At 55.9% G+C, this 26,116-nt stretch overlaps 3 protein-coding genes across 6 annotated transcripts in view; 2 read left to right on the forward strand and 1 right to left on the reverse strand.

Annotated features, from left to right (window-relative positions):
- PNKD (PNKD metallo-beta-lactamase domain containing) overlaps positions 1-20,385 on the reverse strand; it is a 60,220-nt gene extending 39,835 nt beyond the window's left edge. Inside the window, exons 1-3 of one of the 3 annotated variants that reach the window (XM_060623545.2) lie at positions 20,263-20,385; positions 19,356-19,524; positions 17,860-18,253 (exon numbers count right to left, since the gene is read on the reverse strand). In XM_060623545.2, coding sequence (XP_060479528.1) covers positions 18,061-18,253; positions 19,356-19,524; positions 20,263-20,329 — 429 coding nt within the window. In that variant the 5' untranslated portion in view covers positions 20,330-20,385 and the 3' untranslated portion in view covers positions 17,860-18,060. The other 2 variants (XM_060623541.3, XM_078450881.2) reach the window with 2 other exon arrangements.
- TMBIM1 (transmembrane BAX inhibitor motif containing 1) lies at positions 461-17,126 on the forward strand. Its single transcript, XM_078450882.2, has 12 exons — positions 461-590; positions 9,368-9,592; positions 10,852-10,952; positions 11,769-11,833; positions 12,037-12,090; positions 12,604-12,654; positions 13,172-13,211; positions 13,474-13,511; positions 13,697-13,784; positions 14,105-14,200; positions 15,203-15,256; positions 15,665-17,126. The coding sequence occupies exons 2-12, from the start codon at positions 9,391-9,393 to the stop codon at positions 15,809-15,811; spliced, it is 936 nt and encodes a 311-aa protein (XP_078307008.1). The 5' UTR covers positions 461-590; positions 9,368-9,390; the 3' UTR covers positions 15,812-17,126.
- Positions 20,386-20,687: 302 nt separating the features above from the next.
- On the forward strand, positions 20,688-26,082 carry AAMP (angio associated migratory cell protein). Of its 2 annotated transcripts, none has more exons than XM_060623538.3 (11): positions 20,688-20,897; positions 21,356-21,514; positions 22,183-22,302; positions 23,063-23,202; positions 23,434-23,578; positions 23,852-23,935; positions 24,271-24,386; positions 24,535-24,638; positions 24,791-24,881; positions 25,012-25,166; positions 25,619-26,082. In XM_060623538.3, exons 1-11 carry the CDS (start codon positions 20,777-20,779, stop codon positions 25,692-25,694), a joined length of 1,311 nt encoding a protein of 436 aa, XP_060479521.1. In that variant the 5' UTR covers positions 20,688-20,776; the 3' UTR covers positions 25,695-26,082. The 2 variants fall into 2 exon arrangements, with proteins under 2 accessions (XP_060479521.1, XP_060479522.1); XM_060623539.3 differs by having other exon boundaries at positions 20,690-20,897; positions 21,359-21,514.
- Positions 26,083-26,116: the final 34 nt, after the last annotated feature.

The following is a 26,116-nucleotide window of genomic DNA, read 5'->3' on the forward strand; positions in this document are numbered from 1 at the left end:
ACAGTTTAAATGTCCTCCAGCAGGAAACTGATTTAATAAATCACCACAGCTATGTGATAGAATACTTTGCGGCATTAAAATTACGCTTTTGAAGAATTATCTAGTGTCAAGAAAAAATGTTCTTGATAAAATGTTAAGTAAAATAAAAGCAATATTTAAAACATCATATAATATGACCCCACTCCAGAAAGACAAGTGAAACACATGGACGTATAAGGCAAAGAAGCACAAACGCAAGCGCTTTCCGAAGGGAGTCGGGAGGCGTGGAAAGACGTGATTTTCCTCCTCTATTTTTGTGTTTTGTCAGTTTCCATCAGTGATCACGTATTGCCTTTAAATGTGAGAACACTAGAATCACGTCGGGGCCTCGGCAGCCGCGCGCGCGCGCACGCGCGCGCAGCTGGCGGACGCGGGCGAGACCCCGGGCGGACCCCAGCGCCCCCTGGCGGCGCCCCGAGGCCCCGCCCCACGGGGTTGGAACGACGGGGCGGGGCGCGGAGCCCCAGCCCAGCCCAGGCCTGGTCAGCGCGCTCGGTGCCGGACTCGCCGCGCCGGGAGGGAGGCCGGGAGCGCACCGTCGGAGCGGTCAGGCAAGCCAGGGGGCCGGGGCCGGCGGGAGTTGGGGACCCCGTGTCGGCGGGGACGGAGCCAGAGCTGGGACGACGCCCCAAACTTTTTCCGAGTGCTCGGCCCGGGGAGGCGGTGCCGGAATGGGAATCTGTTGCCTTCGCCCTTGGAGTTTCGCTTTCCCGCTGCTCCCCGGGAGGCCGGGTGGCGCCTGTTTGGCGTTGGGAGCCGAGCAGTGGGTGGTGGGCACCTGCGAGCGGGCCAGGGTCTGTGGGTGTCGCGTCCCCCTCTTTCTGGCGCGTGCGTCGCAGGGCGTGTCCCCCGTACGAGCCCCCAGAGTGGCCAGTTGCGCGTGGGATGAGGCTGTCAGGTCCCTCGGCTGGTGGGAGGGGGAGGGGAGCGGCCGGGGAGCCTGGTGCCAGCCTTGGTGTAGACAGGTGAATGAGTCTGTGAGTGAGTGGGGGGAGGGGTCAGCAGCCCTCTATGCTTGGCGTGGGGAAGTGCCACCCCTGTCACCGTGACTTTGCCTCAGCCTGCCTGCTTCCAGCCACTGTGCCCAGGCTGGATTCAGAAAGCTACAAGGAAGTACTGTCCTCCTCGTGGCCTCTTTGGGTCAGCATAAAAACCCAACGGGAACATGGGAAAGGGGAAAACAAGTGGAGCTGGGGAAGGAGCCAGGAGCCAGTGGGAGTGCCAGCAGGGGAAGGCTGCTGGGAGGCTTGGCCCTGATCTGTGGGTCCTGCATCAGCTTGTCCTCCAGGGTGTCCATCCCCTCTCACCCCACTGTGGCCTGGGTGTGGTATCCAGGGGGTGGCATTCTACCTGAGGAACCTGGACATGGGATTAAGTGGGGGTCAGGGAACCAGGGTCAGGGCCAGATGTCATGGCAGGTCCTTCAGGTGTCCAGTTCTCTGGGGCTCTGAAATATTCATCTCACCAGTGAGCTTTGGTTTCAAAGCTGGCGCCTTTGGCCTGGCCAGTGGTGGCAGGGGGAGCCAGGTGCTGCCTTGGGGCTGCTTTGTCGGGGGCCGAGGGGCAGCCTTACTTTCTCCTCACCTGCCTGCTGTCCCTGCCTCTCTAGCCACGGGACCCAAACAGAGGACCCAGTTTGTAACTTAGAAAGAAGTGGCGGGACCACACAAATGTCAAGGGCATTGACTTCTTCTGTCTTCTGGTGCCATGACCTCAGGGCCTCGCTTGTAAAAATGGGCACGTCAGACACGTAATGATGGGTTACACCATAAGTGTGGGGAGAGCTTCATGTCATGAGCTGGGGTAATAGCCACCTCAGCTCAGACTCCTCCCATGGGAACAGGGGCCTCAGCTGGAAGCTGTCTACCTCAGAGCACTTCCATCCACCCCCCAAACTTCTCACCCAGGGTCCTTCAGAAAGCGCAGAGGCCCCAGAGAAGGGACATACACTTGTGTCTTCGGAGGGCTGCAGGGGCAGGGTCAGAGAGGGGAAGCCGAGACAGCTCTGGGAAGAAGGTCTCCGCTAACAACACGGTTAATGCTGATGTGGGCTTTCTTGAGCATTCTGTTGGGACTGCTGTACAGGGGAGGGCCTTGACCTCCAACCCTAAGAGTTGAGATTCTGAGCCAAAACTTGGGTCTTGTTTTGAAGTAGAGATGATATTCAGAAGTCTACAGGCCACAGTGCCGGTACTGAGGGTACTCCATACACCGGTCAGGGAGGAAGATAAGAATGAGTCCTTCTTCTTGTGTTTAATGATTTGTATTTTTTCCCATGACAGCAAGGGGATGGTAGGCGATGCCAGTCTCCTGGTTCTATGCTAGTTGAAGATGTCCCCCCAGCCCTTGGCAGTAGATCAGTAAATTCCACCGTGGAGAATATAATAGCAGCTGTCTGGGAGGTGGGGGGTAGAGAGGAGAAGGACCCTTGCCGTGGACGCTGGCTGGCAGTGAACTGACTCAGAGTGAGGGGGCATGCCTGTACTTCATGTGACTGCTCTGAGGGCTGGGTAGAAGGACAGGGATTTTAAGATATGAGGAGTTGGGACATGAATCATTCTCAGGGTTGGGTCTATCTGTAAAACAAAGGTGGCCTGGTCAGGATCCCACAGGATATTAATTAGGTGTGCTCTGATAAAAATGTTTCAGGCTTGAGCAAGTTTGGAGGAAAACTGGGTGAAACAAAGTTGAACAGCTTTTGCTCACGGCAGGGCTGCTCAGAAGATAAAAATGCCCTTGTGCCTTGGGAATTTCCAAAAGGGGTATGAATTGTTTTTCAAACTTATCTGTTTCAGAGCTCATTTGTTAACATCTCCCGGGGTAGTGTTCTTTAGAGCAGTCTGGGAAATGCCTGGCTGGATGAATTTAGCTTTCAATGCCATGGTTCTGGGTAATGAGTCCCTCCCCTTTGCCCCCATGGGGGCTGATTTGGGGGAAAAGGAAGCCGAGGGAGGGCATTTGCCTGGTGGCAGGGTTAGAACTTTTGAGCCCAGGTCTCTCGCCTTCCTGCCTGGTAATCTTTCTTGTCTACGGTGTCACGTTCTTTCTTTGCAGACTCTGGGGTAAGTGAGCACCCAGGAAATGCTGGCTGCAGGGTCCAGAGGGCAGTATGGGGCAGTTTGGGAGGAGAGGGCATTAGGGCCAGTCCCAAACCCGGAATGTGTCAGGTGCCTCTGCCTCTGCGGACATTTTACATCAGTAGTGACCCCAGCGTAGATTCCTTAGGAAATGTGTCACTCTGCCCTGAAACCCGTGGGTCATTCTGCCCTGAAACCCGCTGCTCATTCAGAAGCAGAGACTCTTGGAGTCAGAATGGACTTGATCTTTTGGTTCCATGTACTTGTTTTATGGAGGAGAAAAGTGAGTCCAGAGATGTGGAGTGGCCCACCATGACTCACAGTGGGGTTAAGACCAGGACGAGAACTCTGCTCCCTGCCTTCTAACCCAGGGCTCTGGCGTTGGACTGACTTTGTGCAAGGGAAAAGGTCTTTGCTACCTCAGCCCGCCCCAGGTGCTGGCCTGGGCACACAGGTGGCTGGTGGGCGTGCCTCAGGGGCTTCTGTTCCAAGCAGGTGTCAAAGCAAAGGGCATGAACTGTAAAATCAGACCTCAAATCTGGGTTCAAACACATCTCTGCTGTTTGCCTGCTGTGGGACCCTAGATCTGTTTTTGTCTGAATTTCAGTTTTATCTGTAGAGTGAGGGTAAGAACATGCACCCCAGAGGGCCGTTGTGAGGCTCAGACCTGCCTGAGTAGCCAATGACAGGTACGTTACTTACTGCTGTGAGCGGTTCTCTTCCTTCCCTGCCTATCACAGGGAAGGGTTCGTTCCTTTCTGCATGGTGGGTTGTTAATTCTGCCTGCCTCTGCTCCCTCCTAGTCTTGAAGTCCAACTGAGAGGCAGAGAGGAAACCAAAGGAGGAGGTGGATAGGGGCTGTGTCTCTGAATTCTCCTCCCTCATCTGCATGGCCCGGCCTTTGGGACCATAGATGTGGCTGGGGTCGCTGAGCTCACCCACACTGCCGGCACAATTCTATCACCCACTGACGGGGGCTGAAGCTGTGGGGCCTGGCTTACTTCTGCTCTCCAGGGCATCTTCCTCACCCCTCTTAGCCTCAGATCTGAGAGAGGCCACCCTGGCTCGGGGCTGGGGCTGGGACGGAAGTCATGGGTTGGCAGTCTTATCTACTTCTGAGCAGGAAGGCATGATGGGGGCGGGGGGCGAGGATAGGGGGGAAAGGGTATCTTGTTCTGGCCCCGCCTCACTGGGCAGGGCTGGGGATGGAAGTTCCAAACCCATAACCAAGAGGCCCTTTTGTGGGCTGGGACAGGAACTTTCTTGGCATTGGGGTTTCCTTGTCTGTTAGATAACCGGATGATTTCTAAAGGCCACTCCGTCTCTTACGTCAGGTTTTAGATCCCCTCAGAGTCATCCTGTTATTCCCAGAAGCCAGGCAGACTGAAGGATAAGTTGATTCTGGGCCTCTTGGTCCGTGCGCAGCAGGCCTGGTGACTGCCCAGACACTCCTGGGTATATCTTTTTTAGTCCTCTGCCCTGGTGGCTCTGTGCTGGGGGTGGGGGTGTGGTTCTTGGGGGTTGGGGAGAGCTGCAGGAGTTGGGGTAGGTAGAGGAAAAGGGAGGGAAGGAGACCGTCCTACGAGGCCAGGGGCTGTGTTCCTGTGCCTGCCGGGTGGGGTTTCCTGAGATGCACACTCTGAGCTATTCTTTCCATTCTGACTCTGGGCATCGGTTCCTGGCAGCGAGGAGGGCAGGCTGCCTGGACCAGTCAGCTGCTCCTTTCCGCCCCTCCCTCCAACACACACCCGCTTGCTTGCTTGCTTGCTTGCTTGCTTGCTGTGACTTCAGTAGCTCAGGCCTCCTCTCTGCAGATTCCAGAGCCTTAACCCTTCAGGTGCGCCCAGGGGAGCCTGAGCCTGGGCCTCAGCTGGCCAGAGCTGTGGTGGCCACACCGAGGTGGCTCCGGGGGAAGGGGCTGTTTCCCCAAGGCTGTACCTGAAAACCTTGACAGCCAACAAGTCCTGTGTTTGAGCCCACCCACTGCTGCTGCTGGGACGGCTGGGTCTGGAGGAGAAAGGAGAGCTTCTGGCTCCTTCTGGTGGGGGATTGGGGTCTTGACGATGGGGGAGCAGACTTAGATCTGTAACATGGCAAGGATGGGGCAGTTAGAATGTCTTGATAACAGGCATGGTGAGGAAGAATGTTCTAATGATTCAGGCTGCCTGCAAGTGGCACAGCCTTGCTCCCTGTTGTTGGAGTGTGTTCAGGAGAAACTGAATGCCTACTGTGTTTTAGGAAAATTCATGCTTCCAGTGGGGACCCTTCAAGGTCCCTTTAGCCCATGGAGACTGTGAGCTCCTCTACTAGCTACTGGCAGAACCCAGATGACCTGACTCCTGGTTTCTAGTCTTTGGGCATCAGTCATCCTCCCCATCTCTGGATCGTCTCCCTCCTCTTTCCCCTCCTTCTCTTTCAACTCCACATTCTCCAGCGCCTACCATTACTCACAGCTCTGAAAGTAAACACTGACCACTTCCCCCTTTCCCTACTGCCTAGGCAGAGGCGGGCCCCAAACCTCATCCTTCTCCGAGGTCTCCATGACACAGAGTGACCAGGGCCCTCATGTAGGCTGGGCAGCTGTCAGGGGGCAGGCCAGGCTGTGGGCCAAGGCTCCTGCCCGCCTGGCACTGCTCAGAGGTGGGTGTGGCTGTGTTCTGCCACTCCTCTGACTCGCCTGAATGCTCTCCCCTTCTCCTGTGCCCAGGACTGCACATCAGAGAGCGGGGATGTAGGCCCCGCCTCAGGTTCGGCAACATGACCCTGACCATGGAGAGGTCACTCGACTTCCCCGTCTGGCTGGTAAAGCGAGTGGGCTGGCTCACCTTAGATGAGAGAGTTTGCTTTTAGCTCTGTCATTTAAGAATCTCTAGCTCTGAATACCCTCTTAACCTCCTGGCGGTGTTTGGGAACCGGGAGATGGGGAATTACGGAGGGGCCTGAGTGGTTCCATGTCCTTTGCTATGTGAGCCTTCTGTTGTCATTAGAGGGTCTTAAACGGGTAGCCGTGAGTGGTGACGAGAGGCTTAGATAGATGGGGCATCAAAATGAGAGATGAGAGCATGGGGCTCTGCAGTCCGTCTTGGCGCTCAGGTGTTGACTTCATCACACCCTAGCTAAGTAACTTTGGGCAAGTGACTTAATTCTTCTAAGCCTCTATTTCTTCATTTGTAAATAGGGATAACGTCATCCACCCTGTTGGACTACTGTAAGGACTAATAAAATAATAACTATAAAGAGCCAGCATTTACTGTTTTTATCAGGGGTCAGGTACCCTTCTAAGTGCTTTATGCATATTTTTACAACTCTGAGAACGGTATTGTTAAGAGTGTTAAACCCATTCTCCAGGTGGAGACAGTGAGTCATAGTGAGGTGACATGGTCAGTGCCAGTCTCTGGTGAGCATGGGCTGGTGGCTGAGCCCTTGGAGAACTGGACTGTGAGCTGCTGCGTCTCCAGCAGGCGGGTCTACTGGTGAATTCCTCAGAAGAGTCAAAGGGAGGGGTGAGAACGTGCAGAGGGAGTCCTCGTGAGTCAGCGGCCTCCTGAGCTGGACCAGGCCCCTGGAGACCTGGTGGCCAATCCGAGGCTGACCTTCCTCTCCATGATTTACCCTGGGGCCACAGCCCCTGTGGTCTGGAAAGGAGCCTGTTTGCCCAGCTTGGCTTAGAGGGAGGAGGGAGGGGTCACTGCTGGCCAGGCAAAGGGGAAGCCCCATGTCGCTGGGTGCCTCAGATAGTTCACAATCTGTTAGAGCGGGAAATGAGCTCACAGATCATCTGACCCATAACACCTCATTTTATAGAGGAGCACCCCCAGCAGGAGACAGGGCCAGGTCATGGTGTCATCACCTGTGGTGGCCCAGCTGGGGCTTCAAACCACAGGGCCTTTTCTGCCAGTGCCTCTTGGGCCATGCTCAGCCTATTCATCTGTGTGCCATCACCCAGATGGGTGGGCATCACAGGAACCCCGGGCTGAGATGGCTGTAATAATAACACATAGCCCTACTCCATAGTTTTTTTTTTTTTTTTTAATATTTTGTGTTTTTTTATGTAATCCCTACACCCAACATGGGGCTTGAACTTACAACCCTGAGATCAAGAGTTGTATGCTCCACTGACTGAGCCCGCCAGGCACCCCTTTCTTTTTTTAATAAGTTTTAGATATAGCCCTACTCCAAAGTGACCTGTTTGCACCTCTTCCTATAGACAGGATGCCATTCTCTTGGTGGAGTTAAAAGGGGATTCTTGGAGAGGGACGGGCAGAGGGGTGTAGGGAGAAGGAGCCTTTTGCCTCAGGGGAGGAGAGCCAGTTCATGTTTCTTCCTTTTTCAAAATCTATTAAGATTCACATATTTATACTTATTACCCTATCCTTACGGAAGACCGGGACATTTCCAAAGCAGTTAATATCTGTTTCTTATGCTCACAACACTCCGTGTTTGGTCTTCTCTCGTTCTCTTTCACTCCTTATTTCCTCAGGTCGCCCTGCTCCACTGTGCAGGACCTTCACCATGACCCTGCTTTTGAAGCCTTGGTTTGCTGTCACACCCTCACTGTCAGAAAGGTCTTTCTTATTTCTGACCTGACACATTCTTGTTGTGCTGGCCCATCTACTCTGGGAAGACGGAGAACAGCTTTCCTCAAAGTAACCCATTTAGAGCCCTGGCCTGATATCCGATCCCTCCTCCCTGCCCCTCCCCACCACTTTCCTCTCTGAATTATCCCAGTTCTCCTAAGAGAGAAGAGATAAGACAATTCTTTATCTGATCCCTGGACTGTGCGGGGTGCCCTAAAAAGAGAAGCCGGTTCTCTCTTCCTTCCAGCAGAGGTTCTGAGCACGTCTGCCTGCCTGGATCCGGGGGTGCTTCCTCCCTGGGGGGTCCTAAAGGTCTGCCCCTTGGGAGATGCTGTAGGAGGAGGTCATGGCCCTGTCAAGGCTTTTCAGGGACCCCCTTCTTAGCTTCTCCCAAGCCCCCATCTTTGCCATCTCAGAGGGGAACACCAGGCCTGGAGGACATTTATTTGGCCTAAGAGGCAGAAAGAACACAGCCTAATATAGAGGATGCAGACCCAGGACCCTGAAGGCCTCAGTTCCGGTTGTACCATTAACCTGCTCGTTCTGTGGCCCTGGGGAGTCAAGAGTCGCTTCACTGTTCTGCGCCTTGTTCCTCTTCTCTAAATTGAGCATTTGGGGCCATAAGACCTGGAGGTCCCTCTCAGCTGTGTTTTTGGGGTTCCCTCCTCGTTCCTCAGCCCTCCCCTGGCCGTGGGACTCCTCCTGCCACAGAGAAGACACCTGCTGGGTCTTGAGGCATGACTCATCAGTGCATTCTCCTCCCCACTTAGCCACAGCTCCTGCTGGGGAACAGGCAGGAATCACGGGGATACCAGAGGCTCCAGAGCCCAAAACATGGGTCTCTCCCTCCCAGGGGGTTTCGGGGCCCTGTACGCACTATCTACTACCTGGCAAGGCTGTGAAGAGAACAGTAGCAGCCATATGCTGCGACACCCGTCGGATGCACCTTAGCTGTTATTTGAAGGAACCAGAAAGTCCTGTCTCTGGCCTCACCTTTTTTGTGCAGCTCCCCAGCCCTGAGTGGTCAGCCCCAGGCAGCTACTCGCCCACGCCTCTCAGGCGTCCCCTGACTCAGCCACTGGCCACGGAGCCACTGGCCACGGGCCCCCTGCCCTCCCACTTGGGCCTGGTGGCTCAGCCCTGGGGCTAGCTTGTCCTCCCCCTCCACTTAGAGCCCTGGCTCCTCCCCAGCTCTGCCTTTCAGGCCTGAGGCTCCTGCCAGCTGCTGTGGGGGCTGGGCTGACCCCTTCAATGGGTCCCGGCTGGCCCCGTGACTCACCCCCAGGCTTGGCTGGGGCCATCAAGCTTCTTCTGTGGTCACTGAAAACTTTTCTTAAATGAGCACAGGGGAGTTCCCGGGCTTCCGTCCCTTGTCTCTCACACCACTGATGCCCAGTGACTGCTCTGGGCTCCTGCACAAATCCCCCCTTCTGCTTTCCTGGGGGCACGAAGCGGCACAGGAGGGAGGGCCGTAGACAGAAAGCTGGCATGAAGGCAGAGGGACAGGGGCTGAGCTGGTGGGGATGGGGAGGATGGCCTGTGGGCAGAGGATGACACTGTGATCACGATCAAGAGAGAAAATGTGAGGGTCCCCTCTCTATAGAGGCAGCCTGGACTAGGGCCCCGTGAGCTGGGTCCGGGCACTCCTGACTGATTTTCTCATCTCCATTTCAGGTGCCCTCAGCCCTTGAGTGGCCATGTCCAGCCCCAGTGCCCCCCCTCCGTATGAGGACCGCAACCCTCTGTACCCTGGCCCTCCGCCCCAGGGGGGCTACGGGCAGCCGTCTGTCCTGCCTGGTGGCTACCCGGCCTACCCGGCCTACCCACAGCCTGGCTACGGTCACCCTGCTGGCTATCCACAGCCTATGCCCCCCATCCACCCGATGCCCATGAACTACGGTGAGTCCCCGAGGGGCAGCTGGCGGGGGGGGGGGGGGGACGAGGCAGCACTTGTACCACATGAGGCCACCTCTTTTCCTTCCATCTCAGCTTCCTGTCCCATCCCTTTTTTCATCTTCTCCTTAGATCTCTCCTGTTTCACCATCTTTGTTACCTGCCCCCACCCACCCCGTCCCCTTAGTACCTGGCCCTGAGCCACCCACTAGCCCCTTTATTCAGCAAGGAGACTGAGTCCATAGACACACACCAGAACTTCCATATCAGATGAGAAAGTGGCAGCGTAAGGCAACTGGTTCCTGGAGGCCATTTCCGTGTCCTAGCTAGACAGTTGCCACCCCCTGGACTCCTCTCTTCTAGTAACTGCCTTTGGTACCTGAGGCACTTTTTTTTTTTTCCCTTAAATATTCTCGATGCTGACAAGTCCTCATCCTTTAAGGTAACATCTGAGTCTTACAGACATCCAGAAGTCATTTGGATGTCTGATAAATGTCATGGCAGGTAAATGCTCTGTTTGGTCAGAAATGAGAGATTAGAATGCAGGGATTTTTCCTGAATGGCTCACATGCGGATTTTGAAAGCAGTGTCCAAGGAAGCATTGAAGGAATGTTTTGAGTCCTGTAGCCTCTGGAATTCTGGGGCACGGCCAGCTCTCAGCTGGCCATCTGTGTTCTGTTGGGAATACTAGCACATCAGTCACGGTCACAGTCATGCTTTGTCCTGTGCACGCAGGCCGCTGGCATCCCCGAGTGCTGATATTTGCCGGATGCAGATTATGCTCCTCACTCTGTTCTCCACCCTCCACACATGCGCTGTGTTTCTATCTTCCTCTTCCTCCTTCCATCCGTGACGCCCCTGCTCCGGCCCTGCCAGCTCCTCTGGCTGATGCCCCAAGCCCTGCCCCTGCCTGGCTTCCTCACTAGATCATGATCCCTAGTTGAAGATCATGAGTGTTCATTCCCCAGAGCACCCAGGTGTGGGCCGGGCACCCCCATACAGGAGCCATCAGTGAATGCGCACCGATGGAATGGCTTACACCAAAGTCCCCTTGTGACAGGGACGCTCGGCTCCGCATGGTGCCCAGGCCATCCCTGGGTTACTCTGAGGGCATCCAGAGGACCTGATTTGGGTGAGGAGTTCCTGAGTTATACCCTTGTCTTTCGGCTGGAGATCCCTGAGACTCTGAGATAATGTCATGCAGGCTTTGGGATTGAGGCCACATGTCCCAGGCCCCCAGTTGGTCATATTTGATCTGTTCCCAGGCCCAGGCCAGGGCTATGATGCGGAGGAGAGAGCAGTGAGTGAAAGCTTCGGGCCTGGAGAATGGGATGACAGGAAAGTCCGACACACCTTCATCCGAAAGGTGAGATATGGGCGGTGAGGCCACTGTAGGCTGTGGGAATGGGGTGGGGCCGGGGGTGGAGATGGCCAGACACTATTAGTTCCGGGGCACTCATTCCCATGCAGATACGCTGTTGCCTTCCGAATTCTCTTTAGTCCTGCCCTGCCCTCAGAGGGGCCCCCAGCTCCGCTGACCCACGTTCCCCGCCTTTCACTCTTCTCTTCCTTGACCTTGTGGTGGGGGACAGATTCAATCTGGGAAAATCTAGGCGGGCTTCGCCAAAGTGTTCTGTCCTCCCCAAACGTCTTTCTCCTGTTAGACTGTGAGCAACTTGAAGTCAGAATGATCAAACTCTTTTATACTCCATCCCTCCCCCATCTCACATCTGCACGGTGCCCTGCTCCGAGTAGGTGGATACCCGAGGAGGTAGATACCTGACAGACGTCACACTGAACTCCCAGAAGTGTGGAGGCCACACCCGGTAGTGCAGCGAGGCAGGGGGAGTAAGTGGGGAACTGAGGCTAGGTGTTGGACAGGGGGTGGGGGAGATGTCAGGGAGCAGCTGGAGGTGGGGGTCAGCTCTGAGGGTGCGTCTAGTATCTGAGCCAGACTCCTCAAGGGTGGGGGGCCTTCGGGCCAGGCTGCAGCCGAGGAGGGCCCTAGTGGAAATGAAGTAAGAAGGAGATCCTTCACCATTAAGAAGGGGCCCCCTCGCCCCCCGTGAAAGACGTGGGCAGGGTAGTAGGGTCTTTGGGGCTCTTGGGGGGGACTGGCTGCTTCCCGGGGGGACACGGGGGATGGTGACACATGCTGCCCCCACCCTGGCCTGTGTTCCAGGTTTACAGCATCATCTCCATCCAGCTGCTCATCACGGTGGCCATCATCGCTATCTTCACCTTTGTGTGAGTCTGAGGACTCGGGGGCCCTGCGGGTGGGGCCGGGCCCTGTGCTCAGATGCACTGGAAGGGGAGTTTGCACGCGGTGGCCAGGGTGGGCGGTGGGAACGCAGGCTGCTGGGAGGGCCTGGGCAGGGAGGCAGCCGGGCTGAGGTGTGACGGAGTGTGAGGTGTGTGACTCCCCTCCCTTGTCCTCCCCTGCTCCACAGGAAACCAGTTGGCGATTTCGTGAGGAGAAACCTGTTTGTCTACTATGTGTCCTAGTGAGTCTCTGCGCCTGTCTGCTGTGTGTGTGTGTGTGTGTGTGTGTGTGTGTGTGTGTGTGTGTGTGTTGGGGGTGGGGCAGCGAGATGAGCGGGAGACAACTGACCAGCTTTTCTCAGGGCAGCGATCAAAATGCTTTTTGAGGGGCCCTCCAGGCTGCCGGCTGTGCTGGCAAGGGTGGGTGTGTGTGAGCCACCAAGTGAGGAGTAACAGCACCGCAGAGCTCCTGGGAGCAGGGGGTGGGGGGCTGGTGGCTGCATGCACACTGCCAAATGGTCCCCGGATTCTCCTAGTCTGTCTGCCACGGTCTCCTTCAGCCTCCTTCCTGGCCAAGCCCCCTGTCTCAGAGGTTCTTGGTGTCCTTGGCGGGGGTACTTGTCCTGGGTGGCTTCCCCTCAGACTTCCCAACGGCTCCCAGCCTGCCGGCCTGGTGAGTGCCACCAGGCGGGGCCCAGATGGGGCTGAGGGGCAGGCTGGGCCTGTCGTCCATTTCCTCATCTCTCTCTCCCCAGTGCTGTCTTCCTGGGCACCTATCTGACCCTCGCCTGCTGCCAGGGACCCAGGTGAGTCCTGGACAGACGATGAGAAGGGATGGTGGGGGGCCCGAGGGAGGGGCAAGTGTTTGGGGAAGCAAGGGGATCCCTAGAGCAGCTGCGTGGTCATGGGCGCAGTTGAAGTTGAGGTGCGTACAAAGTCCCCTGGGTGGGTGGGATCTATTCAGCCACGCGGCTGTAATTTTTACAGTACATCTGCAAGGTATGTAACGTTTTGACCATTTAACACATATGGAAAACCAAAGGCTCAGAGGTTGAGTAACTTTCTCACGGTCACGCAGTCATTGTAAGAACTGCAACTGGACCCAGGTGTTTGTGGCTCCATTGCCCAGGTCTGTCCCACTGCCCCATGTTGTCCCTGCATAGAACCCCCGAGCAGGTACCAAAGGCCATGCCCGCCTCCCCACCCCCAAGTCAAGGCCTAATTCTCTACGCACCTGAGCCAAGAACTTCCTTCTGCTAAAGGAGCCTCTGATACCGGGCTAGACCCAAGTCGCTTAATCACACACGGTCTCTTTCCCTTCAGACGCCGTTTCCCATGGAATATCATCCTGCTGACCCTCTTTGTAAGTCTAGAAGGGTTGAGGGAGGGTGTGGAGATGGTGTGACAGAGAGAGAGAGTTGGTCCCAGGGAAGGGGCTGGGGACACCACTGTGGAAGATGTCCCTGGCTCTCTCCCCGACCCTAACCTGACCCATGGCATTGGTCTCATCACTGCCTCTTTCCTACTCAGTCACATTTGCCCCCCCAGCTCTGGCAATCTACTGTGGCCATGCCTCCATGCCACCTTTCTCATGTGTTTCACTCTTGTCTCTGTCCTTCCCTCAGACTCTTGCCATGGGCTTCATGACGGGCACCATTTCCAGGTATATTCCAGGACAAACCACCGCACTCTTGTGAAGTGTCTGTTATGTGGGAGCGGGGCATCCCTGGGCTGGCAGTCATCTGCGTGGGTGGATGCTGGGCAAGATCCTTCTAGAAGGGATGGTTTTGAAGGCATTCATACATGACTTATCTATCCCTTTGGCCTCTCTGAACTCCTTCTCCTCAGTGTGTATGAAACCAAAGCCGTCATCATTGCAATGATCATCACTGCCGTGGTGTCCATTTCGGTCACCATCTTCTGCTTCCAGACCAAGGTGAGGGTATGGAGGGCCCTTCCCTGGCCACCCCACCTCCTTTCTTCCATAAACCTGGCCCTCCAGGCTTGGCAGTTGAGCAGGCCTGTGAGGGCCCAGACTCCTCTACACCAGGGATTTCCCTTGGAGAGTCTAGTCCCCTTCCCCTCCTGTCTGCAGCTATAAAACTGCTTCTTGTGTCTGTCCTTAGAACGTCATGGTTACGCCCAGGCCTTCCAAGAAGCAGCACTGGGACTCCCTGGGGGGGAGGCAGGGCAGTCTAGCTGGGCTGCTAGTTGTGACACTTGTCTAACAGGTGCTTCCTCCTCCCTTCCTGGCAGGTGGACTTCACCTCATGCACAGGCCTCTTCTGTGTCCTGGGAATTGTGATGATGGTGACTGGGATTGTCACCGCCATTGTGCTGTCCTTCAAATATGTGAGTGTCCTGGGAGAGCTGCGGTCCGCAAACCTAACATTCACAGGAGACTTTCCGTGTGAAGTGTTGCAGCACGCCCACGCCCCAGGCATCCGGGCAGGCTCTGACTTCTGGAAGCTCTCAGCTGGCTAGAAAAGGCACCAATGCTGGAGCACCATCCTTTGGTTAGGGTCGTCTCTGTTAGGAGATGGAAGGCCCTGGGCACCGTAGAACCTGAAGCCCTGGATGACATTACGGAATTCCTATGGGAAACAGTGGGTGAGATGTGTCTGGCAGCTGAAGTCAGGTTCGAGGAGGGAGATGGCAGATGGGCTTCGATGGAGGGGACCCCCGAGGAGGGGAGTGTGGTGCTGGGAAGGGAGGCGTACAATCAGGAGGGCCACCTGCCTACTTGACCATGGCTGGCCCTACCCTTCTGTGGACAGGCACCTGGAGGGCTGTTGAGCAGGCTGCCCTGGGGGTCCATGATTCTGACAGTCGTCAGGGTGGTAGTGGGGCTTCCCTCCCACACCAGGCTGCAGGAACCACTCTACTGAATGCTGACTATGTCTAGGGCTCTTCAAGCTGTACCTGCCTGGCTCCTGCCCCTCCCAGAGCTATAGCTCAACCACCTGCTTTTTTCCAGAAGTACAGTGGACACTTCTGTAACCTAACTAACTTTGGAGATTGGTTTTATATGATCCCTGGAGGATGGCCTCTGTTTTCTCTGCCAAATGTTACTGTTCTTTTTTTTAAGTAATCTCTACCCAACGTGGGGCTCGAACTCACAACCCTGAAGTCAACACTCACAAGCTCTACCAGATGAGCCAGCCAGGCACCCCAAATATGTTACTATTCCTAATTTCTTTCAGGATGTGGAAGGCAGAAGTAGTCCTTTCACATAGCTACCTTCCTGGGTCTCCCCACTCAGATGCCAGAATTCTGGGGGAAATGGCCCTGAGGGACTGCCTGGGTCTGTGCTTTGCTAAGATCTCTAACACTGTCCCTGTCTCCTCTCCCCAGATTTACTGGCTCCACATGGTCTATGCTGCTCTGGGGGCCATTTGCTTCACCTTGGTGAGTAAGGCCCTGCTGTCTCTAGGAAGGGGAGTGGGGGCTGGAGAAGAGGAACTATACAGGTGGAGCAGGAGTTTAGGCTGCTTGGGAGCCAGGGAGTGGGGCCACAGCTGCCCTTTCCTCTTTCCACGGTCAAGAGGTGACCGATTTCCTGGGCATTCCTGCCATCGCTCGTTCATTCGCCTGCTGTGAATACCCAGCAGGCTGTATTATAGATGATGGCGTGTCTTTCTGCCTTCCTAGACTGAACCATTTGAGGGGAGAGACCATGGGTTGTTCTGGTCATTAAAGAGTCCCTAAGTACACTGCATGGCACGGAGGCTCCTAGGACAGATGTGCTTATGAAACGAGAACCAGACAGGAGATCTGGCCCCTGAGCCCTCACTCGAGCCTTCCCTGTTCCTGCAGTTCCTGGCTTACGACACGCAGCTGGTCCTGGGAAACCGAAAGCACACCATCAGCCCGGAGGACTACATCACTGGCGCCCTGCAGATCTACACTGACATCATCTATATTTTCACCTTTGTGCTGCAGCTGGTGGGGGACCGCAATTAAGGAGCACCTTCCACCCCACTGTGCGCCCACTGTGGGCTCTCCCTTCCCTAGAGGGCTGGGCCCTGTGACTGGAGTCCGGACCTCAGACCCCCTTCCTTCCCCTCCAGTAATATGCCCAGTTTCCTTTCTGTCCTGGGACGGGTGGCCTCTGTGGCGGTGGATGTGCAGGGACCTGGCGGGGCTGGAGGAACCGGGGACTAACTCTTGCCTCTGGTAGACTCGGCAGGGACCAGGCAGAAGACGTGCCTCCTCCCTCCACCCACTCCGTGGCACCAAATTCTTCTCGACTGCTGGGGTTGCAGGGAGGACAGAAAAAGCCTATTCTACAGCCAAAAGGGAATATGAAAAGTAGAAGTAACTTTGGGGTGATGAGGTGTCCCCTCCCACCTCTGCCATAGGCTTCTGGGCTTGGTAGCTGAAGCTGTTTCCTCCCTCAACCCCCAACAAAGCCAGAAAGCTTTGTCCCCAGCCTCCTGGACTCACTGGCCATTATCCTGTACTCCTCTGACAACCCTTAGTGCCTTCCGGCTCACAAAGGTAGAAGAGATCTTTGCCCATGGGTCTCCCCTGCTTCAGTCCCTCTTCTTTCGATGGCATGTACATACTGTTCATTTGGAATAGGGGAGGATGAGGAGAGTAAGCAAAGCCAAGGACGGGCCAAGACAGAACAGCATCTACCCTGGGCTTCCTCACGGCTTGTGGTGGTGGAGAGGGCAGGCCTGTCCACAGCCATCTGGTCCCCATTCTCCAAAGCTCCCTGGGGCCTCCTTGGGGGCTTCTGAGATCTCTGGTCAGAGAGACCTCTTGCTTCCTGTGCTCAAGCTGCTCAAAGAAGAAAGTGAGGAGCAAAGCTCAGGAGATGGGGTGGTTTGTAGGATTATAAGTGGGGCCAGGAAGTACCAGGGTGAAGAAAGGCCAGGGTGGGGGGCAGGAAAATGCTCTGGGGTCCTCTCCCTGATCTGAGGGGTATGAAAGCCTACTGTGGTGTCCATGGAAATTTCTGTGTTCTTTCCTTGTGCTAACCTGGGAAGGATCCTGAGCAAAAGGAGACTTCCCCTCTCAGTTTGTTCTTAACTTGTGCTGGGGGATTTTAGACTTGAGCCTCATCTCTCCAGCCAGCTGCCACTTTCTTCGTGACACCAAGTGCCTCAAGCTGGAATGGGGAAGGAGGACAAGAGTCCTTCTGTCAGTGGGGGTAGAAACCAAATCAGCCCAAGGGTATACTTAGGACTTCTCTTAAGTACTTGGTCCTAAATATATCACACAAAAGGACATAAGTAGAAACGTAATAAAGTTTTGTGTTTCGGAGTTAAAACCCTACTTGGCTCTGGTTTCTTTAAGGTGTCCACTCTGGCTGGTCTGGCTCTGCCCAAACCGTCCACTTCCTACCTCTGCATTTTGGTTTGGTTTCCTCTACCTTGTCTAAGATCACAAAACATATTTTGCCCCAGTGCTTCCTGGTGATGGACACAGTAGATCGATAAAGGTTCAACCTTAGCAATACCGGGTCTGGCGCGGACGAATGGTCTCTCTCTGAATGAGAGTGGTAACGTGACCTTTTCTGCATCATGGACCCTTCACAAAAGCACACGAGAGCTAGGAACTCTCTTACTCACAAAGCTGTATGTGTACACGTGATTTTCACACTGATGGGGGGAGATGCACCACAGGTTCAAGTTTAGAACTCATGTCTTAGAAACCACTAGTCCAAACCCTCTCACAAACAAGGAAACTGAGGCCCAGAGAGGCTGAGTCACTTGGACTAGACCAAGAGGAGTCGTGTTTTTTCCCCCACACCCTGAATGCCCTTTTTGATTCTCTTTATTTTTTGTTAGAGGCTCAGTAGGACTCCACCCTCCGGGCCAACAGCTCTGAGGGCCTGGTCCCCAGGGCCTGAGCCTAGGCTTGTTGTACTTAAGTCTCTGTGGTTTCCCCAACCAGCCAGCCGGGAACACTGAGTGCTTCTGTGAGAGGGAGCATATGTGAGTAACCAAGCCCTCCCTCTGCCCCTCCCATCCCAAGGGAATCACAAGCCCAGTCCTGGTTCCTTTCGGCTCAAAACACTTAGTAACTTTATTTGCCTTTGGCTGGCTTCTCCGGAGGGGTGGGGTAGGGGCTGGCAGCAGCCTGGGCATCAGGCGCCCTCTGGTGGACCTCACAGGCAAGGACCAGAATCACGGCCAAACCCAAAGGACTTTGCGCTCTGGAGGCCACAGTCAATACGGTCTAGGGGAGGGTTGCAGTGTTCCTCAGGCTTGCACCCCCGACCCGGCTTCAGGAGACGGGGCATGGTGGGAGGAGGCCCTGAACCTCTGGCTCTCATACTCGCCCGTGTTGGATGCCCGCATGTTCTGCCGAGCCTTCATCTGCTTCAAACGGTCCTTGTCCACTTCCCGCTTGGTGAGGATGAAGAGGAGGACACCACAGGGGAAGCCGATGGCCCTAGGGGTGGGGAGATGTGCATGGGGTTTGGGGAGGGGCCAGGCCTGAGCCAGTGGAGCTGGGGGAATCTCATTCCAGCTTCATCGATGACACGCACACTGCAATACCTCTTGTGTCTATGCAGCCTCTGCACCGGCTGCTGGAGGGTCCCAAGCAAATCAGAGCCTGCTGCTGCACTGCTTAAGACTCTGTAACAGCGCTCCGTCACTTTCTGGCCAAATCCAAACTCCTAGGCACAGCACCAAAAGCCCAGTGTGGTTGGGTCTCTGTCCACCTTTCCATTCCTCTCCCCTCTAGCTTGACACTCCTCAACACGAGTCCCGCAATCCTGCCATACTGACTCTGCAAGGTTCTCCAGACAGCCCATCCTCTTTCCTTCTCCAAGTGTTGGCAAAGTTTCCCTCTACCTTAACTGCCCCACATCCCCTCCCAGGCTCCCCCTCCTAATCTCAGTAACCGCTACTTGGGAGGCACTTTGGTGTGGGGGAAAGGGCATGGAGTCACAAGACCTGGTGAGAATCCCACCTCTGAGCCTCAGTTCCCTCCTGTGAAACGAGACGTAATTTTTGTAATGCTTTTTGTTTTTTGTATTTAGGGGATGTACTATTTATCTCAGAAAAGCTAAAACGTTACACTGTAAAGTACCGGCACACCTGAGGTGTGGAAAAATATGTTAATTTCCCTCTCCTTTCTTTTTAATATTGACCAACAACACATATTAAGGCCAGAGTCAGATCCAAATAATGATGTACTGAACACCTTGTAGATGCTACTTATACACCTAATGTAATCTCACACGATCTCAATGAAAGATCTCAACTGGGTTTCACCCCAAGCTCCCAAAAGAGAGAATGAGGCCAGGGGCCCAAATTCACATCAGATTAGCTCAGCTTACTACACAGAAAGCCCACTGTCTCTCCAATTCCACATACTTTCCCAACTCCCCTGCCCCATTCCTCTGAGATTCCGGTCCTCACACCAAGCAATTCTGTCCCCACAACCTTGGATTCAACTCACCACCTGAAACTTAAGAGAAGTTTCTGGGTCCCGCCCTCCCCTGTGCCACTCCCCATTGGTGGGCAAAGAGTTAACTGAAACTCACCAGGCTAGTCCCACAGCTTTCATGGGGTTCTTGCCCCTCTTTCTGGGAATGTATTCCAGCTCAGGGGATAGGGGCTCAGGCTCCTCCTTGCACTCTGGGGAGCTGTGGCTTTGCAGCGCCCGGGTCCTGTTCTGGGACGCCTTGTTAGCTGTGGCTCCTGAGAGGATCCCTGTGGATGGAAGGAAAAAAGGTCAGTAAGAGAGTATGAGAAGAAAGCCCGGGGGAGGAAGGAGAGTGACTGCAGTTTGGAGTAACAAGTGCCAGGGAGAATCCAAAGGGAAATGGGAAAATTGCCATCGAGGTGGCACCTTTGGAAGCCACTTCCACGTCACTGCGGGCTCATCACCCTGGTGCCAGGAGAACGAGCTTCGTTGTTCTTCATCTGCTCAGACGACAGGATGTGAAGGACTGCAGTGGGACTCACATAAGACGTATGAAGGAAATCCGAGAAAAAGGTTTTCAAACTGCAGAATGTTAGCACTGGGAGCTTAAAGGTAGTCTACTCCATCCCCTCATTTTATAGAAGAGGAAACCGAAGCCCCGAAAGATGAACTGCTTCGCCCAAGGTCAAACTGCTAATTATCCGGGGCTAGAACCCAAGCCTCCTGAATTCCAGGGCTCTTTCCTCTGCACTGCGGTGAGTGTGAAACACCTGGAGCGCGGGAGTCTAAAAGGCTTCCTCGGAGCTCCCTCTCGCAGCATGACCCTAGAGGTGTCGTGTAACTTGAAGGCAGGGGGATGGACTGGGTGACCTCTAGAGAGCATCTTTTAGCCCCCAGACTCTTTATGATCCTGCAGAGGGGTGCGGGCAGGAACCGACAGCCATGACCTCCTGCTATCGTTGGTCGGGATGTATAAAAAGGGGGACGCCCTGCAGTCCTGCCCTCCCCGGGGTCCCTCTCCTTACCCCGGAGGACGCGGGCATTTCTCGCCCCCCGGCCCTTCAGCGCCGTAGCAGCTACCACCGCCGCCATGTTCAGATCCCACCCCCCTTCACCGCGCTCCCCGCCGGGAATTGTAGTTTGCGTAAGGGGCCTCCCCCGCTCCTTCCGTCCTGCCTACAGACCAGAAACTACAACTCCCAGAAGCCCACGAGGGGACCCAGGAGAACTACTCTTCCCAGGAGACCCCGGAGGCGCGCACGCTCGCTTGTTTCCCTCCTGTTGGAGGCGGAGCCAGGCCGGGCGGAGTTTGGATTCTCCCTGCCACGCCCCGTCCCCGTCTCCCAACTCTGCCCTGTGATTGGTGAGTCAGCCAGTCAGCCCCCTTCGCTATTGGCCGAACGGCCGCCGCTCTTCCTGCCGGAGAGTCGCTTACGCCTACTTCCTCCCGGGAGGAGGGGCTCGAGTTCCGCGTCGTCGCGCAGAGCTGACTCTGGGAGGCGTTTGGGCCCAAAGAAGTGGATCGGCCGCTTGCGCCGCATGGAGTCCGAATCCGAGAGCGGGGCCGCTGCTGACACCCCTCCACTGGAGACCCTAAGCTTCCATGGTGATGAGGAGATTATCGAGGTGGTAGAACTGGATCCTGGTCCGCCGGACCCAGGTGAGAACTGCCGCTCCTCAGGCCGTGGGACAGGAGGCGCTCACCCCTGGCCTCTGACCCCTGCTTCCCCCCTCTCCCTTCCCCTCCCCACCGGTCATTCCTACCGACCTCCTTCGCCCTTCCCCCCTGCCCTACCCCCACACTTAGTTCTCAGGCCTGGCAGGGGTGGGGGTTCCCCTGACGCCTCCTCTGGCCCTTCCCCTCACACACCCCCTTCCCATCATCCCCTCGGTCCTCCCTCCTTACACTGTCTCTGGCCAACCCCAGGTCCTCAGACCTCTCCTGTCTTCCGTCCCAGATGCCCCCTCCTCCCTGCCGCTTCTCGCCCCCGCTTCACCCTGGCTGCCTGACCTCAGCCGACCCTCTTGCTGCACGCCAGCGTCAGGCCTCCCCACACCTCTCCCCTGCCCTCTTTCGTACTGCCTGCCGAGCCCCATCTTTTAACCCTCTCCCCGAAGCAGATGATCTGGCCCAAGAGATGGAAGATGTGGACTTTGAAGAAGAGGAAGAAGAGGAAGAGGGCAATGAGGAGGGCTGGGTTCTGGAACCCCAGGAAGGGGTGGTCGGCAGCATGGAGGGCCCAGATGATAGCGAAGTCACCTTTGCATTGCACTCAGGTAGGTCTCTGAGGAGATCCGTCAGAAACTCAGTGCAGGTGGGCATTGGAACATCAGACACCTGCTGTGTACGGAGCATTAGAAGGGACGTGGAGATGGGGAAACAGACGGGCCTGGAGCTCACCCTGTGATGGAGTGGGAGAGAGCGTGGCTCCTGAGCCAGCCGAGACACCTGGGTTCCCATCCTCCTGTGGCTGCTTACTGACTTACGATCTTTATTAATCTCTCCGGGTCTTAGTTTCTTTTCAGAAAATTACCCTGTTGTAAATTAGGGATGATAGTACCTTTTTGAGCGCATTTTATATAATCTTTTCCAATATTAGCTCTTAATAAGGTAAGTCACACGGTGCTGCCCCACTCTGTGCTCAGCCTGGTGGCAGCCCGTGCAGAGAACTGGAAGCCTTGCACGTGTACACTCCTCTTGTCTATGCACGAGTCTGGGGTAGTGAAGGGGTCAGGCCTGGGGAGGGACTTGGGGCTTGGCAAGCTTTTGGAGGGATTTCTCCAACAACCTGATGTTTGAAACTTCGAAGCACTTGGATGCGCCCTTCATTTCCAGGAGGAAATACATGCTGCTTTGGGTGGAACGGGGTGGGCTTCCTGAAGGTTCTGAAGGACAGAACCTTAGCGGGGAGCCCTGTCCATTTACGGAATATCTCTTGGGACAGCATCTGTGTTTTGCGTGAGCCTGGACCCCAAGACCAACACCTTGGCGGTGACAGGGGGTGAAGATGACAAAGCTTTCGTGTGGAGGCTCAGTGATGGGGAGCTTCTCTTTGAGTGTGCAGGTGAGGGGCGCGCGTGAGGTCGTGTTCCTGTAGCGGTCTTAGGGGGCTAGCCTGCAGTGGTTGTGCACCCAGTAGCTATTTAGTGAGTCCCACTTTGTGCCAGCTCTGTGCTGGGCCTGAGGCTCTCAAAGCAGAGTAACTTTGTCTGTCTTGGGCACTGGGGAGGGAGCCACTGTTGGTCAGAGGAGGGTGGGAAAGGTCTGGGAGGAGGTAGCACTGGTGTGGGAATATTTATTTCTTTATCTGTTTTATTTAAGAACTTTTTTATTTATTTATTTTAAGAGAGAGACAGAGACAGTGTGCACAGCAGAGGGACAGAGAGATTGGGAGAGAGAGAATCCTGAGCAGGCTCTGTGCTGCCTGCGCAGAGTCAGACACGGGGCTCGAACCCACGAAACTGTGAGATCATGACCTGAGCTGAAACCAAGAATCAGACGCTCAACCGACTGAGCCACCCAGGCGCCCTGGTGTGAGAATAGTTAGGCAGAGAGGAGGAGTGGGTATTTTGGGCAGAGGTGTGGAGTGGACAGTGTGGGCAGGACATAGGCCGGGCTAGGCATGGTTGAGTAGGAAGCCAGCATTCGCCCCTGAGGAGATCTGGGGGTATCGACTCCTGGAGTGGCAGTGAGTTTGATCACCCGTTATGGTGGGGTGGGGTGGTGAGACTCACTCTTCTTTTCTACCGAGCTGGTCCTTTCTGGGGGCGAGACACCTGGGAACCCTGATGTTTTCCTCTCTTTCTGCCTACTTTCCCTTGCAGGCCATAAAGACTCGGTTACTTGTGCTGGTTTCAGCCACGACTCTACCCTAGTGGCCACAGGGGACATGAGTGGCCTCTTGAAAGTGTGGCAGGTGGACACCAAGGAGGAGGTCTGGTCCTTTGAAGCAGGAGATCTGGAGGTGAGATCATCAGAGTGGTGTTCAGCTACGTGGGGCCTCGGGTAGAGAGTGAGAACTTGGGGATCCGGTCTGGCCTTTACCAGACCAAGCCAGCTATAAGCCAGTGCGCTCCCAGGGTGCCTTGAGCAAGGCCGTCTGTGCTGACCTTGGAAGCAGGGGCAGCTTGGGTGGAGCTTATAGGACAGGCTCCTGGGTGGGATGGGGCGACAGGGTGATTTCCTCTCTGTCCAGTGGATGGAATGGCACCCTCGGGCACCTGTCCTACTGGCGGGCACGGCTGATGGCAACGCCTGGATGTGGAAGGTCCCAAACGGTGACTGCAAGACCTTCCAAGGTCCCAACTGCCCAGCTACCTGTGGCCGAGTCCTCCCTGATGGTGAGTCTTGGGTGCGGAGAGGTGGGATCCAGGTTTACTCACCTTCCTGGGCTCCCTCCCAAGCCGTGGCCTGCAGACTCCAAGGCCTGCTGTCTGGAGCAGGGACCCAGGCCCCAGAGCAGGACCGCTTCCCTTTTCCTACCCCGAACTCGGTTTTCTCCACTAGTCCCTGGGGCAGCGTCTGTTCCCTTACTTTCTCATCTCCCCGCCCCCGCCTTTGCTGGGTGTGCCTGAGGGTGCTTTCTCTCTCCGTCTGTGCCTGTGGCCCTCCAGGGAAGAGAGCTGTGGTCGGCTATGAGGATGGCACCATCAGGATCTGGGACCTGAAGCAGGGAAGCCCAATCCATGTATTAAAAGGTATCCAAGGGGCGCCTGGGTGGCTCAGTCGGTTAAGCGTCCGGCTTTGTCTCAGGTCATGATCTCACGGTCTGTGAGTTCGAGCTGCACGTCGGGCTCTATGCAGACAGCTCAGAGCCTGGAGCCTGCTTCGGATTCTGTGTCTCCCTCTCTCTCTGCCCCTCCTTCCACTTGCGCTGTCTCTGTCGCTCTCAAAAATGAATAAATATTAAAATAAATAAGTAAATAAAAGCATCCGAGGTAGGGGAAGGGTTAACTGGGCCTCTGTGGAGAAGGCCTGGGGCAGGACTCAGGGGCCGGGAGGAAGCCTGACTTAGCCATCTGCTCCATCCTAGGGACTGAGGGTCACCAGGGCCCTCTGACCTGTGTCGCCACCAACCAGGACGGCAGCCTGATCCTAACTGGCTCTGTGGACTGCCAGGCCAAGCTGGTCAGTGCCACCACCGGCAAGGTGAGCGCGACCTGGAGCCTGGCTGTTAGGCTCTGCTTTCTGTGTCTTCCTCTTCCTCTCTGATTATTCTCTCGGCCCCTTTCCCGTTGCCTTTCCGCCTTCCAGTCAGCCTTCCTCCTATCCTCTGATTCTCTCCCGTGGCTTACAGGTAGTGGGTGTTTTCAGACCTGAAACCGTGGCCTCCCAGCCCAGCGTGGGAGAAGGGGAGGAGAGCGAGTCCAATTCCGTGGAGTCCTTGGGCTTCTGCAGCGTGTGAGTGAGAGAAAGGCCTCGGCCTGGAGCCAAAGGCAGCTGGGGAGAAGGGGGCTTGGCGAGAGGTGCCTGGGCCGGGGAACCGGGGAGGAGTGAAGAGTGCGTGAGTCCAGGTCCCTCTGCGAGCCTTCGTGGTTCTCTTCTCTGCCCAGGATGCCTCTTGCAGCTGTTGGCTACCTGGACGGGACCTTGGCCATCTATGACTTGTCTACACAGACTCTCAGGCACCAGTGTCAGCACCAGGTACAGGCCGCCCGCAGCTATGGCTGTGGCTCTCTCCTCCCCTCCTCCCTCTGTGAGGCGGGTGGGGGCACACGCCTGTCAGCTGTCCCGCCCCTGACTTCCGCTGTGTCTCTGTCGTACCCTGGCGTAGTCGGGCATCGTGCAACTGCTGTGGGAGGCAGGCACCGCCGTGGTTTACACTTGCAGCCTGGACGGCATCGTGCGCCTCTGGGACGCTCGGACCGGCCGCTTGCTTACTGACTACCGGGGCCACACGGCCGAGATCCTGGACTTTGCCCTCAGCAAGTAAGTGAATTGGGCAAGGGCTAGAGTCTCCTTGTGTACTCGGAAGGTGGGACTAGCACATGGGGGGCCATAGGGTCCTTGGGGTGCGGGAGGGGATTCCTGAGGGAAGCTGGGAGCCAAGGCCTGGTGGTGGCTTGTGAGGCAGAAGTGCTGGGCAGCCTGAGGGAGTTGTCACTTTGGGTTGACAGTGACGTACCCGGGGCCTCACGTCTCGGTTCCGGGGCTGAGGGGCGGGGATCGTCTCCCTCGCTGCTGCGGCTCTTTTCTGATCCCCTTACTGATGGCTGATCCAAGTGTGTTCAGTCGATGTGGGCCCAGCAACCCGGCGCCAGGCACTACTGATCTAGAATTGAGGATGCACTGGAGGAGACCAGCCGAGGGCCTCTGGGTAGCGGGCTTGGGGCGGGGCCCCAGGTCATTCCGTCCCATCGACCTGTGCTTTCTGTCTACAGAGATGCCTCTCTGGTGGTGACTACGTCAGGAGACCACAAAGCAAAAGTATTTTGTGTCCAGAGACCTGACCGCTAATGGCTGCAGCCTCTGCTCTGTGTCTGGTGTTGAGGGGTGAAGGGAGAACCCCACCAGCAGAGGTGGTAGGGTACGAGGGAAGAGGAGGGGGGGCCTCGGACTACTTTCCAACCCCTTCAAACTGACTTGCCCCCCGTCCCCTCTCTTAAGAGACCCACCCCTTGGCCCCCCCTACCCTCGCCCAGACCTGCGGACCCTTCAGAGGGGGGTCAGGCCTCTTTCTCTTTCACTTTCATTTGCTGGTGTGAGCCACGGGGGTGTGTGTTTGGACGTGGGGAGTAGGTCTCTGAGGTCCCCGTTCTTTCCCTTCCCAAGTCTCGGGGGGTGGAAAGGAGGAAGAGATATTAGTTACAGATTTTAAAAATGTAAATAAAATATACTTCCCAGAGATGGCGTGTGTGTGTGGATTTTGTGGCGCCTGG

The sequence above is a fragment of the Panthera onca genome, chromosome C1 (genome assembly GCF_046562875.1).
Source record: "Panthera onca isolate mPanOnc1 chromosome C1, mPanOnc1 haplotype 2, whole genome shotgun sequence".
Classification (NCBI taxonomy): Eukaryota; Metazoa; Chordata; class Mammalia; order Carnivora; family Felidae; genus Panthera; species Panthera onca.

Excerpts from the sequence above, each read along its gene's own strand:
- TMBIM1 (XM_078450882.2), top strand. The coding sequence starts at position 9,391 with ATGTCCAGCCCCAGTGCCCCCCCTCCGTATGAGGACCGCAACCCTCTG. Across the intron at positions 13,212-13,473 it reads TCATCCTGCTGACCCTCTTT|ACTCTTGCCATGGGCTTCAT; the intron begins GTAAGTCTAGAA and ends TCCTTCCCTCAG. Across the intron at positions 15,257-15,664 it reads GGGCCATTTGCTTCACCTTG|TTCCTGGCTTACGACACGCA; the intron begins GTGAGTAAGGCC and ends CTGTTCCTGCAG.
- AAMP (XM_060623538.3), top strand. The coding sequence starts at position 20,777 with ATGGAGTCCGAATCCGAGAGCGGGGCCGCTGCTGACACCCCTCCACTG. Across the intron at positions 23,203-23,433 it reads TTGAAGCAGGAGATCTGGAG|TGGATGGAATGGCACCCTCG; the intron begins GTGAGATCATCA and ends CTCTCTGTCCAG. Across the intron at positions 23,579-23,851 it reads TGGCCGAGTCCTCCCTGATG|GGAAGAGAGCTGTGGTCGGC; the intron begins GTGAGTCTTGGG and ends GTGGCCCTCCAG.